This window comes from Podarcis erhardii (assembly GCF_964252035.2).
Source record: "Podarcis erhardii genome assembly, chromosome: 10".
NCBI classification, from domain to species: Eukaryota; Metazoa; Chordata; class Lepidosauria; order Squamata; family Lacertidae; genus Podarcis; species Podarcis erhardii.
Genome location: NC_138500.1, coordinates 20786305 through 20799825, shown reverse-complemented (window position 1 = coordinate 20799825; position 13521 = coordinate 20786305). Strand labels below are relative to the sequence as shown.

Genomic DNA, 13521 nt, shown 5'->3' with positions numbered 1-13521 from the left:
GCTCACCTATTAATATAAAATCCTCCTCCAATAATTTATTCCAGTACTGGAACTTTCATTTTCAGAGTTGACAAACAATGAGAAAGGAAAATATTCTTTCCCTCCCAAGGTAGGCTGCAAAAGCTGGAACTGTATTACTTAGATCATGTATAGCTGCCAGTTTTCTAAATGCATGGTTCATCTCTCTTGATGCTCCTCTGGCTTGTGACACCCAGTATTTTTGAATAAATGTTAAGTGTGGTTGTGTATTTAGAATACCTGTTTTAAGGAAGAGGTTAAATATATCTTATACCAGGCATAAGCAAACTTGGCCCTCCAGATGTTTTGGGACTACAACTCCCATCATCCCTAGCTAACAGGACCAGTGGTCAAGGATGATGGGAATTGTAGTCCCAAAACATCTGGAGGACCGAGTTTGCCTATGCCGATCTTATACATTTCTGGACAATTCATGGGGAATCATTCTGTGTTCTCTGACATTTCAAGACTATTATGGATCCCAATACTACAAAAACAACTTGCCAATTTATAATAGAATCATAGACCCTCCTACAGGCACAGATAACATTTACATAGTCTTTCACAAAGTACTATCTCCCAATAATCTGCACTGCTTACCATTCTTGCATTCTTTTCTCAAGCTCTGGCAGCAAGAATTGACTGTGAAACTGATTAATGGATGAAATATTGGAAAATATTTTATTAACAACTTCAGCAGGAAATGAGCCCCTGTTAGCTTCATCCATCAATTTACAATAAAACTCCTGCAATGGATAAGAAGGGGAAAGAGAGTCAGCCACAAAACATGCATTCCTGGGCAAATAAAATAGGCACAGGCCAAAGAAAAGTTTTCAGCCAATTTGCAGGTAAAAATGTCCGTTTATTATAACGACCTCCTTCCTCTTTCACAATACCACCAGAACTATCTTGCCAGTAATCACACTTCCTTGCAAAAAAAGAAGCAGCAGCAAAATGAAGCAAACAGAATGATCTTCAAGTCAACATTTTACTAGTTAAGATTCTAGGCAGTCTGCTGCATCTCATTTGTTTCTCCTTTTCTGCTGCCAAGGGGCAAAGGGCTTGAGGGGGTAAGGCTCGTTATGCTGACTTGAACCTGCCAGCTGAATCTTTGGCTGTAGGATTCTAGTATGAATTTTAATTGAAGGTCTGTTTGCTTCCTACACCTTTTAATCATATTATTTGCTTAACTTGTTAGCAAAGTCATTTCTCAGAAAACTGAAGGCAGTTGCACATGCATTAGTGCAGCCAACAGATGTAGTAAGATGTTAGCAGTCAACAGAACCTGAGCAGCAAGCAATTTAAAGCTAATAAGAGGTGTCAAGCTTCTGCTCCAAGAAAGGTGGCTACGTAGAGCTTCCTCTGTTTCATATTCAAATGGGAAATTCAGGATAAGCCAACGCACATAAGAAAAATGGGCCTCTTTGAACAAAGCTGAAGCTATGATCCAATGAAAGGGAGGTAAATTAACCATGCAGTGAGTGAAGATGAGGAACGCTCTCAGCAGACAGGCAATATATGATGAAAAATGTGGAGGCACTGGGAACAGAAGTGTTTTATTGCAAGATTGGGGGGGGGGAGAGACCCAGTACAGTACATTGAATCAGAAGCTCGTGGGTTGTGTGACATTTACATGGCAAACAGAATATTTTTCTGTGCCACCTCCACAGAGTCCATAATTCCAACAGAGGTATGAGTAATTCCTAGTCATTTCGATTAATTCATTAGTCATAATTTAAATGGATTTTTTTTTCATTTGTAATTTGTAAATGTCAGTAGTGACCAATGCCATATGCTTTTCCTGGCCAAACTGCAGGGTGGGTGAAGAACCAAGCCTTTATTGAGCAAAGGAAAGAATTGATTTTGCATGTCTTAATGTCACTAGATCTAAAACACAGCAATAAGTTCAGGATTTTCTAAAGGTGTTGGTGGTGCTTTCTGAGATTGCTAAAAGATAGTGGGGTGGAGAAGGGCCTTAGCTCAATAGAGGATCATTCGTTCTGCATGCAATGATCCCATGTTCATCTCCAGGGAGGTCTGGAAATGTTACCTATCTGAATTGTTAGAGAGCCACTACCAGTCACTGGGGGCAATACTGAACGAGATGGACTCGTGATCTGACTCCTATGTTCCTACATCACTGCTGCAGTCCCAGTTACCATGGTCTGCGGGCAAGGGAAGAAGATACACAGAAAGAAATTGTGTAGAATGTGTGTGTGACGGTAGGAGATACATGCAGATTCATAAAGACAAAGGATGGAACTACAACTACAAGCAAGCAAACATGCAAAGATTATTTTGAAGCCATCCACTGGTTGATTTAATAAGTTGATATAGTGGTCAAAGCAGGTTTCCCATGCTAATATAAGAGTTTCCTCTTATATTAGCTAGAAACGAAAGAAAGAAAGAAAGAAAGAAAGAAAGAAAGAAAGAAAGAAAGAAAGAAAGAAAGAAAGAAAGAAATCCCACTCTTACCTGATCCAAGAGAGCAAGTCGGCAGACGTAAGCTCTTTCTGTGTGCAAAAGCTCATTGGCAATATTGTAACATTTCTGTTCATTTGTCTCCTGGAAATGCAGACAATTTTCAGAATGAAGAAATTGCAATATAATTACTGAATTTTTGCAGCTTTTGCATTTATCAAACAAGGGTTCTCTCCCCCTTCACCCAATTCAAGTCGTAGAAAATTGAGAGGACCAAAGTGCGAGAAACCAAGAACCTCTGCCTCCACATTGGTAAACTAAAGACAGCTGCATTGGCTTAGATATTAACCAGGCATGAGGAGCCTTCAAAATTCTTCTACGGTAATTATTGCACTTTCTATGAATACTTTTTCTTTCAAGCACATTAGATGCAACATTGGGTGTGCTGCTGTATCCTGCTTTCAAGCATTAAGACAGGAGTGGCTAATCAATGGCCTTACAGATGTTGCTAGACTACAGCTCCCACAATCCACTGGCCAGCCTAGCTTTGGCTAATGTAGTTGTGGCACAACATCTTGGAGTCCAGCCCTTCCTTAGGGGCTCGGCACACATGGTCTTTGCCTGTGAATCCAGGAAGGCCTGCTTCCTGCCCTGCAGGCCTTTCCCCACCAGGCCTGGGAGGGTTGGGCCCTGACTAACTGAGGCTGTTGAACAGATTCTTGGGTTGGGGAATTGTTTAAGTGTGTGTGTGTGTGTGTGTGTGTGTGTGTGTGTGTGTGTGTGTGTTTTGGGGGGGGGTGTTGCTTCTGTTTCCGATATTAACTTTTTGCATCTTTATTTTAGATCTTATTATGAGTCATGTGGAAATTGTTTAATTCGGTTGTGATTTTTTCTATGTTTTATATGACTTCTTTTGTTATGTTTGCAATTATGTATTTTTTCATGTTGTAAACAGCCTTGAGCATGGTTTTAACTATGGAAAGATGGCATACAAATAAAATAAAGTACGTATGTATGTATGTATGTATGTATGTACTCTGCTGTGCAAGGAAACTAGCCAGTTGAATAAGATTATGAGATTCCAGAGCACATAGGTTTAAATAACACTGCACTTAGCAGCATAAGCCTGTTCTACCCATGGTAGAAGGGTAGGATATCTAAAAGTCATGAATTCTGTTTTTTCTTTCTTTCTATACAAGTTATGTAATACTTTAATTGCGAGGTGGTCTATAGGAAAAACAGTATTCTCTAAACTCTCCCTAATTCTAATAGCGCCTTAAAAATAATGGCTTGTTGTGTAAGGAAACTTTTAAAAAGGGAACAATCAAGTGAAAGCAGAACATTAAGTCTAAAATTAGTCCTGGCATTTCACTAAACAAAAAACAGGGAGCATGGATTCTATATGCAGAATACTGGAAGAGGGGTCATCGGGGATACATTTCAGGCAGGAAAAAAATACAGTAAAGGAGTGAAGCCAGCAAGTGACAGACGTTGCCTAGGAAGAGTCGAGATACTGCAGGGCTGAATCCCCCCCCCCCCAAAAAAAAATCCTGAGATTCTAGTTCTTGCCAAAGCACTCCTTTTTTTCCCTATGTTTCTAGTCCATTTTGAAAGCTGGATTTGATTGATCTGCAACTGGCCAGGAACTCAAGAGTGCTGACCAGGATTAGGGAACACTCAACTCCAAGGAGAAGCCCACCTTATTATGATTATTTTTTTTAATACTCTGTACAAATCACAGCAGTATATCACAGCATGGGACAATGAATATCACAGCAGCTGCCATTCTTCTGCTTTACTCTTTTTCTATTACAGAATGTACAAACACTCCTTGCTGCTTACGTCTGCTGGGTGCCCATTACCCATTGTAGCCCCTCCGAGGGAGACCATGGGTGTGTCATTTCCCAGTGCGCTGAGAATTCCAGGGAAAGGACCCATAGGAATGACCCTGTCCATAAGGTCACAGTCTATTAAACTAAATGCTACAGCTGAACTATGGCAATAACCCACAGAAAAACTGCTCCCACTGGGGTGTTACAACATGTAAAGGCCACATATCATAACATTAGTTCATCATCCAGAAGGTGAGAAGGCTCATACTGAATGGCTTCCTTCCGTTACCTTCTCCAGGTGTGTGCCAATTTACTTCCTGTATGTTCTTGTACTACCACCCTGTTGTCTCTGCCTTTTCCTGTAAATTACTGTCAACACCCTTTTCATAACTGGGATGTCCTTCCTGCAATCATTGGCATTTGGCTTGTTTTACTAATGAGGACACTCATAAAGAGAAAAAGAACTGTTCCAGCTATTCTGCTAAATGAAAAAGCCCTTCAGTGTCCGAGACCACACTGTGTAGACTGAAGTGTCCACACAATCAGGAAGTCTGTGTTCAGAGCCAGAACCTTCCTTTGCAGGAAAGCCCTCCAGGCAATCGCCCTCAACGGCTTCCATATAAAAGAGATACCACTGGTATTGCCTCTCTGATCTACATCTATGATATTGATTCCTTCAGAGCTTCTGCCTCGTATAAATGGAATGTGGTCTCCAACAGAAACTGGCAAAAAAGATACATAGATTTTGTGTTGGTGTGTGTATATTGTATCTATGTTAAAAAGGGGGAGATACTTAAAATTTCAGTCGTTTGAAGGCAGTCTAATTAAGTGTATTGTTGAATTTATTTGTTCCTTTGATATACTGTTCAAGCTGTAGAGTGGTTTAAAAAGCATTAGGGAAACAGCTATCAGATTTGAATGCAAATACAAATGGTCTGTATGGCCTATGCATTTCAATAATGCAGAAGGTACATTTTGTTTTTATAGCCTACATTTCTTTATAAACTGCTTGCCTTACCTTTGTCTCCACATGCGAGTCTTGCTTATTGTGCTCCTCAATCTGCTTGTTCTTTGTATTGGTAATCATTTCTACACTTTCTTTTCCCGATGGAAATAACGTGTTCACACTTGGAGTCTGGCAACAGCTATTGATTGTTTGCCCTTTGCAGGCTGCTGTAGTTTGCAATGCGTCTGTACTAATGTTCTCTCGTTCTCCATTTACCAAGCTGCTGTCAAATGATGCATTTTGAATGGCCCTGCTCGCATTATGAACCGGCAATGTGCTGTCCCTGCAGTCCAACTGGTTCTGTGCTACTTCTCCATTGGCTGTGCGATTCTGTACATCCTGAGAGTGATCTGTACTATATCCCTGCTTCTGTAGTGGGTGTTGGGTGAGGAATTTTGGCTGAGGTGCTGGTGCTGGCCCATGCTTTCCTTGAGATTTAGCAACGTTTAGAACAGAGGATTCTTTCTTCAGCTCACTAGGAATGGATGGGCTAAAGAGAATAAAAGACAGCAAAAACTAATTCATATTACATGAACCATTTATGTGAATAGAAGATCCTTCCTATCCTCTTTGCAAAAAACAAAAAAGCAGTATCAGTAGAGCAATGTTAAACAAAGTTGAGTCAAAAATTTGCACAGAGAATGGTGAGCATTGTTTCAGAGGCCAAGAATGGCTACAATCCTATTCACGCTTACTTAGGACTTGCTTGGTAAAACTTGTGGCTAAACCCCATTGAAGTCAACATACTACAGTCAGTGCTGTTTGCTGCTTACTAAGGCTTACATCACATGCGTTTTTTAAGACTGGGTGCAGCCAAAGCAAACACAGAGTGGCAGGGATTTCTACAACTAATAAAGGTGAGAGAATCTGAACTTTTCCTGCGTCCACTGCTCTTCTCCCAGCTAACTGATTCCCCATATCAGAGCTCAGGTTGGAGAAAATGATATTGGGAATGAAGCCAAGCATCATCCCACCCTCTACTTTGCTGCATCACATACAAATATGACTTTTAAAAACACAACATTCTTCGACATGAAATGCAGCCTTACTGCACTTCTTCCCACCGTATACTTCAACGTTTCCTTGCTACCTACATTAAACAAATATCAATAGATCTTGCTGAAACACTGAATTATTTTTCTTGGATTTTTCTCTATGGAGTATTCTGAATATATTGAAAAAGAACACAAAGCCTTGCATTGTTTGCTCTGTCAGGCAGTGAGTCTCCAAAGTCTCAAGCCGATGTCTTTCCCAGCACCTGTTACCTAACCCTTTTAATGGGAGAGGACGAGGATTGAACCTTGAACCTTCTGCATACAAAGTGTGTGCTCTTCCACTGTGTACTGGCCTCTCCCCATATAAGTGTTTGTTTACCTTACATTGTTATTCTGTATTTTTTCATCAGGGTCAGAAGTGGGGTGAAGGGAGACGATAGTTACAGAACAAACATCATAAAGTCTACTTTTTCAAATTCAGGGTTAGAGAAGCAGATGTTGCTCAACTACAACTCACATCAACCCTGATCACTGGCCGTGATAGCTGGGACTGATGGGAGTTGGAGTTCAACAGCACCTGGAGCACTGAAGTTTCCTAGCCCTACATTACACAAACTGCCAATGTAGCAATGCCCCAACCTTTGCCCTAATGTTTGCCCAAGCTTTGTTATTTTCCTTTGGCACGTGTCTTCACCATTCCTCCAAACTCCACTTTATTTATTCCATTGCGATTGTTCAGAGTGAGAGTGTATGCACCACTGATGTTCTATTCCCCACTTTTTCGAACATGTAAACCATTTTAAAGTGATCATTGTGAAAGGATCACCTTTCCCCTTTCCACCAAAGTATTTTGAGTGTTATCTCTTCCCACACCAGCCATGTTCCCTTTCCTTGCACCTGGGCTCACTCCCTCACTGCAGCTCTCTTCCTTGAAATCCTACCACCTCGCATAAAAGCCCACGCTTACCTCTCATTTTTCCTCCTTCAACATACCGCTTCAGCTGGATTTTTTTAAAAAACGAAATGTTTTTGCTGTGTACTTTGGCAGCTCCCTGAACACTTCTATGCTTTGCTTTCTTCCTTGGTTCATTTTTAGCACCTGGTGCATCCACTCAAAGATTATCCACCAAGGTGCATAATCTACCTCTCTTCTTTTTTTAGCATAACCTAGCAACACTCCATACTTCAGAACAGAGCCCACCTCCACAGGTCCACCATCTTCTTCTCACAGCCAGCTTTTTTGTGTGTGGCATGCATAAGGCACAGTTGCTGGTACCTGCAGCCATTCTGCTCCAAGCAAGCCAGTACCTGGATGGGAGACCACCTGGGAAGATTAGATGCTGCAAGCAAGGCATGTCACCTTTTTATCCCCAGCTAGCTGCCTAAGCAAGCTGGCTGGGGATAAAATGGCTTAGAAGCTAAGGGTCCAAAGGGCTACTGGTCCTGTTGGGAGGATACTGGTCCGAATGACTCATATTCACACTAGTTTTAAGGACTGTAACTTTAAGAACTGGTGCCTGGGAGTGGATTCCCAGTAAAATTTAAAAATCTATTCTGGGTTATTGAAGTAGTATATTATAAAAGCAATTCTGTTATAGTTACTTTTTGAATAGTTTTTTTTACAGTAGTTTACAAACTAAGACTTACAATCTGATACAAATCGTACTGCATCCTGTTTCTGAATCTTTCTATAATAATATACAGTGGTACCTCGGTTTACGAACTTAATCCGTTCTGGAAGTCCGTTCTTAAACCGAAACTGTTCTTAAGCCAAGGCGCACTTGCCCTAATGAGGCCTCCCGCTGCCGGTGCCCTTCCACCGTTCGGCTTACATTCTTAGACCGAGGTAAAGTTCACAAACTGGGACACTACTTCTGGTTTTGCGGAGTTCGTAAACCGAATCGTTCGTAAACAGGGCTGTTCTTAAACCGAGGTACCACTGCACAGTAAACACACAACTGATGCACATTTAACTTGTGCGCATTCAGCTTTACAAGCTTGACCAAAAATTATATATAAAGGGGGCGGGCATCCAGAGGGAAAGACTTTGGCAATTGCACCTTCCACTGTACCCAATGTGTTTTGACTATACACAATTTTGGCTTTAGGCGCAATCCTCAGAACATAACCCACATCTAAGTTGTGAAATCCCTCTTCACAAATATTGGTAACTGTTCTGGTATTTTAAATATGGTTATGGGTGCCATAACTGAAACCGTGTTGTTTATATAATAATCAATCCTCATTGTCATGGGAAATCAAATCTGGATAACTGTTCGAGTGTGAGTGTTTAATGGAGCAGAAGCATGAGTGATAGCAGCCAAGTGTGGTGGCATGGTGGACGGAATCAGAGTGAGTGACAGATGGATAGCGTGGAGAAAGACTGTAAGAGAGTTAGACTGCCCTATCTAAAGGAACGGAATGCAAGCCTTTGACATCCATAACCAATATATAGACCCATTTATTTGACTAGCAAGAAGATACCTGGTGTGCAGAATGAACGAGTTGGCCCAATATAAAGGAGATGCTAAGGAATAATATATAGCCTTAAGAAATGTATCAGCTTCCCAATTTTGCATTTCACTAGAACGCAACCATCCATCTATGCTGTAAAAGTGGAGCACACACCAGTTCCTCATTCGCTGTCACTTATACTTCTTTTAATCTGTACCCTTTTGAATAAAAATGAAACAAACTTGTTTACCTGCCTCCTTCAAAATGACTGATGAGATCAGACACTTTACTAGTTTTTTCTTTAGATACGCAAGAAGAGGTAGGTGTAACTTCCTCCATTCTTGGCTTCGTAGAATGTAAAGCTTTATGCCTGGGGGTTTGGTGGGCAATGGATGACTGTGAATTCTGCAGATGTAATGGCTTTGGAGGCACTGTGAAGAAAAAGGAACATACTATACTGTATTTTGCATTTGGAGGCATTTCATATATCAAAGCTGTTCAACACTGTGACTCCCGGAAAGGCCTATGGGATTCTTAGAACCCTTTCCAAAACCACCAGATTTCCCGGGGTATTTTTTTGTTTTCAGGAAAGCTCTGCTATTATTATAAACACTGCTATTATTATAAACACAAAAACTGTACTCTGTACTCCCTGCCTTAACTCTACTCTTTTCAGTGCCTGCCCAGATATGTAGAAGGTTTACATGTGTTTTAATACATTTTTAGCTGATAACTGATTTTAATTATTATTTAAATGTTTTTAATAGCTCTTTTTACTGGTAATTTTATTGTTTCATTCTTTCTGTAAACTGGTTTGTGGGTGTTTTTGTTGTTTTCTATATCAAGTGATATATACATTGTATGAAAATAAATACAGGCAACTCCCCACTTCAAAATACAGGCAACTCCCCATACCAAAATCAAATGGTATGTAAATGTAAACCTAGAAATAGTCCCTACAGAAGAAAATACACCAATGGACACATTGATGGGGCATGGATTATTTGAAACTAAGCACACACCAAGCACCAAGGCTCAAACCTGAATCAGGGAGAGAAACAAGCAAAGCATATTCCACAATCCAAGTCAGTCATAGACAAGTCTCTATCTGCTTGTCTGTCTCTCAGTGTTAGAAACTGAGTTATAAAATCTAGGAGCCAAATAGCACCTTAAATCTAGGTTATGGTCACCACAATGATATGTCTAGATGCATTTTGTGTGTGTGCAAGATTACGAAGCAAATGGTCTGTGGGGAAGTGTGGCAGCAAAAGACACACGTCGCTTGCTGCCGCGCTGCCACATGTATTAGCTGATTTGCAAGGCAGAGCAGCACCAAAAGAAGCATATCTTATGGTGCTGTGCTGCCCAACAGATCAGCCGAGTGGTGTGGCATCGCAGCCACACAAGCTAGCCAGATGGAGATGTTAGGGGCCAAACCTGGCAACCAGATATCTCCACTTCATCACAAAAGGCCAGCTGCCTGTCGCAAATCACAACTGACACCCAGCTAATTTCGAATGCTGCTGCGCTCTCTCTCTCTCTCTCTCTCTCTCTCTCTCACACACACACACACACACACACACACGGAGAGAGAGTGCTTCTCAACACATCAGAGGTTATGGAATACAGCTTGTAGGCTAGATATGCAGCTGCCAGAAGAAGAAATGAATTTCCCAGCTGAAGCCGCTGTCTCTCTCCAGTATATTTATTGCCCTTACTGCATCACGCACTTCAAGGAGCACAAGGTGGTATATATGGTTTTCTTCCTCCTCATTTAATCCCAACAGCAAACCTGTGAGGTGGTTAGGCTAAGAGGCAGCAATTGGCCCAAGGTTACTCAGTAAGCTTCATGGCTCAGTGGGGTTTTGAACCGTGGTCTACCAGGTCCCTGAATTCCAAACCCAATCAAAGAGTCAAAATGTTAAAATAAAATAAAAAACCTCAAAACTTTGGCAAGCCAAAGGTGGTCGGTCACATGCCTTGTGCGGCAATCTCTGTGAAGTACAACTATAACCTGTGAATCTGGAACAAATGGGTATTTTCTGAGGAGCAAATTACCTGTAAGCTCATGAAAAAGTTTATGTATGCACACACAAACGCATGCTCAGGACTCACAATAGCTCAAGAAAATCAGTCCAGCATGGAGAGCAAATGCACAGGATGCTAAAAAATAATTGTAACAAAAATCACAATCCCTACAAGCATCCCAGCAGGATCAAAACCAAGTGTTTCTTTCTGTAATGAAGCATCTGTAACTGACCCATCAACTCCTCCTACTCCCCACGTCTTCTGAAAACTTAAGAAAATATTATGGAGGGACAGCCATCACCACCCTGCTTTTCTTTGAACTGCTGTAATTGCTCATTATAGCTGTTTTATCTGTCAGTGTTCTTCGAATCTGCTTTGACATCCACCTGCATGCTGTTAAGAGACTGAGCTGTTTCCTACTCTGTGTTTTCTCTAGAAATGACAGGCAGATCTAGGCCAGTGAACATCAGCTAATTGCCATGAAATCGAACAGCTAGCTAACAGAGAGAGATGATAAAATGTAAGAGGGTTGGAGGAGAACTCAAAACCACCAACATGGCTGAGAAACAAGGAGGCCACAGAACAATCCTAGGAAATAAGTCTGAATGGAAGTAGCAGCAGCTTAGATGGAGTTAATGATAACAAAGCTGTGTTATACAGAAAGCATCTTGAGCAGAGTGAAGAATGTTAAAAGCAACCTTCCATTGAGCACCTAAGAGCAGCCCTGTTGAATTATACCAAGGGCCCATCTGGTCTAGTATCCAGTTCTCATGGTGGCCAACAACTTACTTTATTTAATAAACTGTTTCACAGCCTGAAACCATTGATAAGTTCAAGATAAGATAATTTATTACGGTCAAAGACCAGCTCATATAACACAATAAAGACAAAATATACATTGGAGCAGATTGCAGCAGTAGCTCATGAATTAAAATTGAGATATATACAACTGAGATTTGGGCTACCATAAAAATTGACCCTGAGGCGCCCCAAGGGCGACTTCAGCTTTTCCCTAGTAAGCTATTTTATTCTAGAGGATGACTTGTGCCTACAAATCTCGGTGCAGAATCTGGCTACCAGCCGAGTCGTCTTGTGATCTTTGCCTAAGAGGAGAGAATTAAGTTTAGACTTGTCTGGAAGGTCGGCGAGCCTCTTCAGCAAAGGGTCAATAATGTCTCTACGAATCTCAGCATAAAAAGGACATCTAAAAATATATGTTCGGGGCTTCCTGTTTCCCCTTCTGCGCAGGCGCAAAGTCTGTGTGCGTATGGGACTCTTCCGTAGGAGCCTTCCAGAACCGGTGAGGGCAAGGCCGAGCTACTAGCAAGAGTGAAAGCCCTTCTTGCATTTCTGGATGTGAGAAAATAGAGATATGCTGCTGGAGCAGCTACGGATCTCCTTTTTTCTATGATTTTATAATCAGGGACCCTTGTGCAGTCCTGTTGTCTCTCTATGTCCATGATTCTTTGCCTAACCACGGATCTAGCTTGGCCCAGGCCCATAGTTATGAGGGTTTGGGGAGCAAGGCCCAGTTTCTGAAGTTTCTAAGCCGCTTGTGGCAAATCAGAGCAGCACACGGAAACGCCGTTTACCTTCCCGCCGGAGTGGTACCTATTTATCTACTTGCACTTCACGTGCTTTCAAACTCCTAGGTGGGCAGCAGCTGGGACCAAACAACAGGAACTCACCCTGTCACAGAGATTCAAACTGCCAACCTTCTGATCGGCAAGCCCTAGGCTCTGTGGTTTAGACCACAGTGCCACCCGCGTCCCTCAATCATCACTATATATTTGGTAGCAAATTCCATAGTTTAATGATGCAATATATATATATATATATATATATATATATATATATATATATATCAAACTATGGAATTTGCTACCAAATATATAGTGATTGCAATATATATATTGCATCGTTAAACTATGGAATTTGCTACCAAATACTTCTTTTGTCTATACTGAACATTGTACCATTCAGCTTCATTAGATGACTTCAGGTTCTAGTATTTTATGGGAGAGAGAAAACTTCTATCTGTTTCATCATATACACCTCTGTCATGTCCCTCCTAACTCACTGTTTGTCTAAACAAAATTTCTGACTGAACACTTAAATATTAAACATATCCCATCTCATTGTTACAAGAATTGTTAGAACAGATAGTACAGGACTGGGACGACCATTGCTTTGGCATCTACACAAGTCCATTATTTTGTGCCATTGTATTCCAAAACACCAAAGTAATAGACATACAGCAGATTGCCTATCCTAATGTTTCTCTGTTTACATGATTATGAAAGTGCACGCTGTTCCAGGAATTTGGTTAGACAAACCATTTAGTTTTGGACCAAAAAACCCTGTGTCACTTACTTTGAGGTCATGCTGAGCAGTATGCACATGCTATTTCACCTTAGCAAACACTGTAAACACGCACACTGTGCCTTGTTTTAAAGGCTAAACAAATGCTGAAATAAGTTGGCCTAGAGCCACCTACCCCTAAAAACCTCTCTCTGGAGATAACATGTGATCTGGGATGATTAGGCCTACACAGTTATGGACAGCTTCCCATCCATACCATCCCACATGGTTCTGAAAGGAACCATGGTGAGGCATTTTCAAGGGGCACAATTGGCTACAGAGTGAAGAGAAAAGAAGCTTTCATTCTGTGAACCTCATTCACTTATCCATGGATCCAAACCTTAACTCTGGTAAAGAACTAGGAAACTTGCTCCAAAAACTCTTCCTCTTTTCAAATGCCCTATTT

The 13521-nt window shown here is 41.2% G+C and overlaps 1 protein-coding gene across 5 annotated transcripts in view; it reads right to left on the bottom strand.

Moving 5' to 3' along the window:
- The window catches only part of FGD4 (FYVE, RhoGEF and PH domain containing 4), a 103674-nt gene that overhangs the window by 24009 nt on the left and 66144 nt on the right, over positions 1 to 13521 (bottom strand). For all 5 annotated transcript variants that reach the window (XM_081878889.1, XM_081878893.1, XM_081878891.1 and 2 more), the window contains exons 3-6: positions 8977 to 9157; positions 5290 to 5767; positions 2494 to 2583; positions 619 to 764 (exon numbers count right to left, since the gene is read on the bottom strand). In XM_081878889.1, coding sequence (XP_081735015.1) covers positions 619 to 764; positions 2494 to 2583; positions 5290 to 5767; positions 8977 to 9157 — 895 coding nt within the window. The remainder of the gene's footprint in view (positions 1 to 618; positions 765 to 2493; positions 2584 to 5289; positions 5768 to 8976; positions 9158 to 13521) is intronic.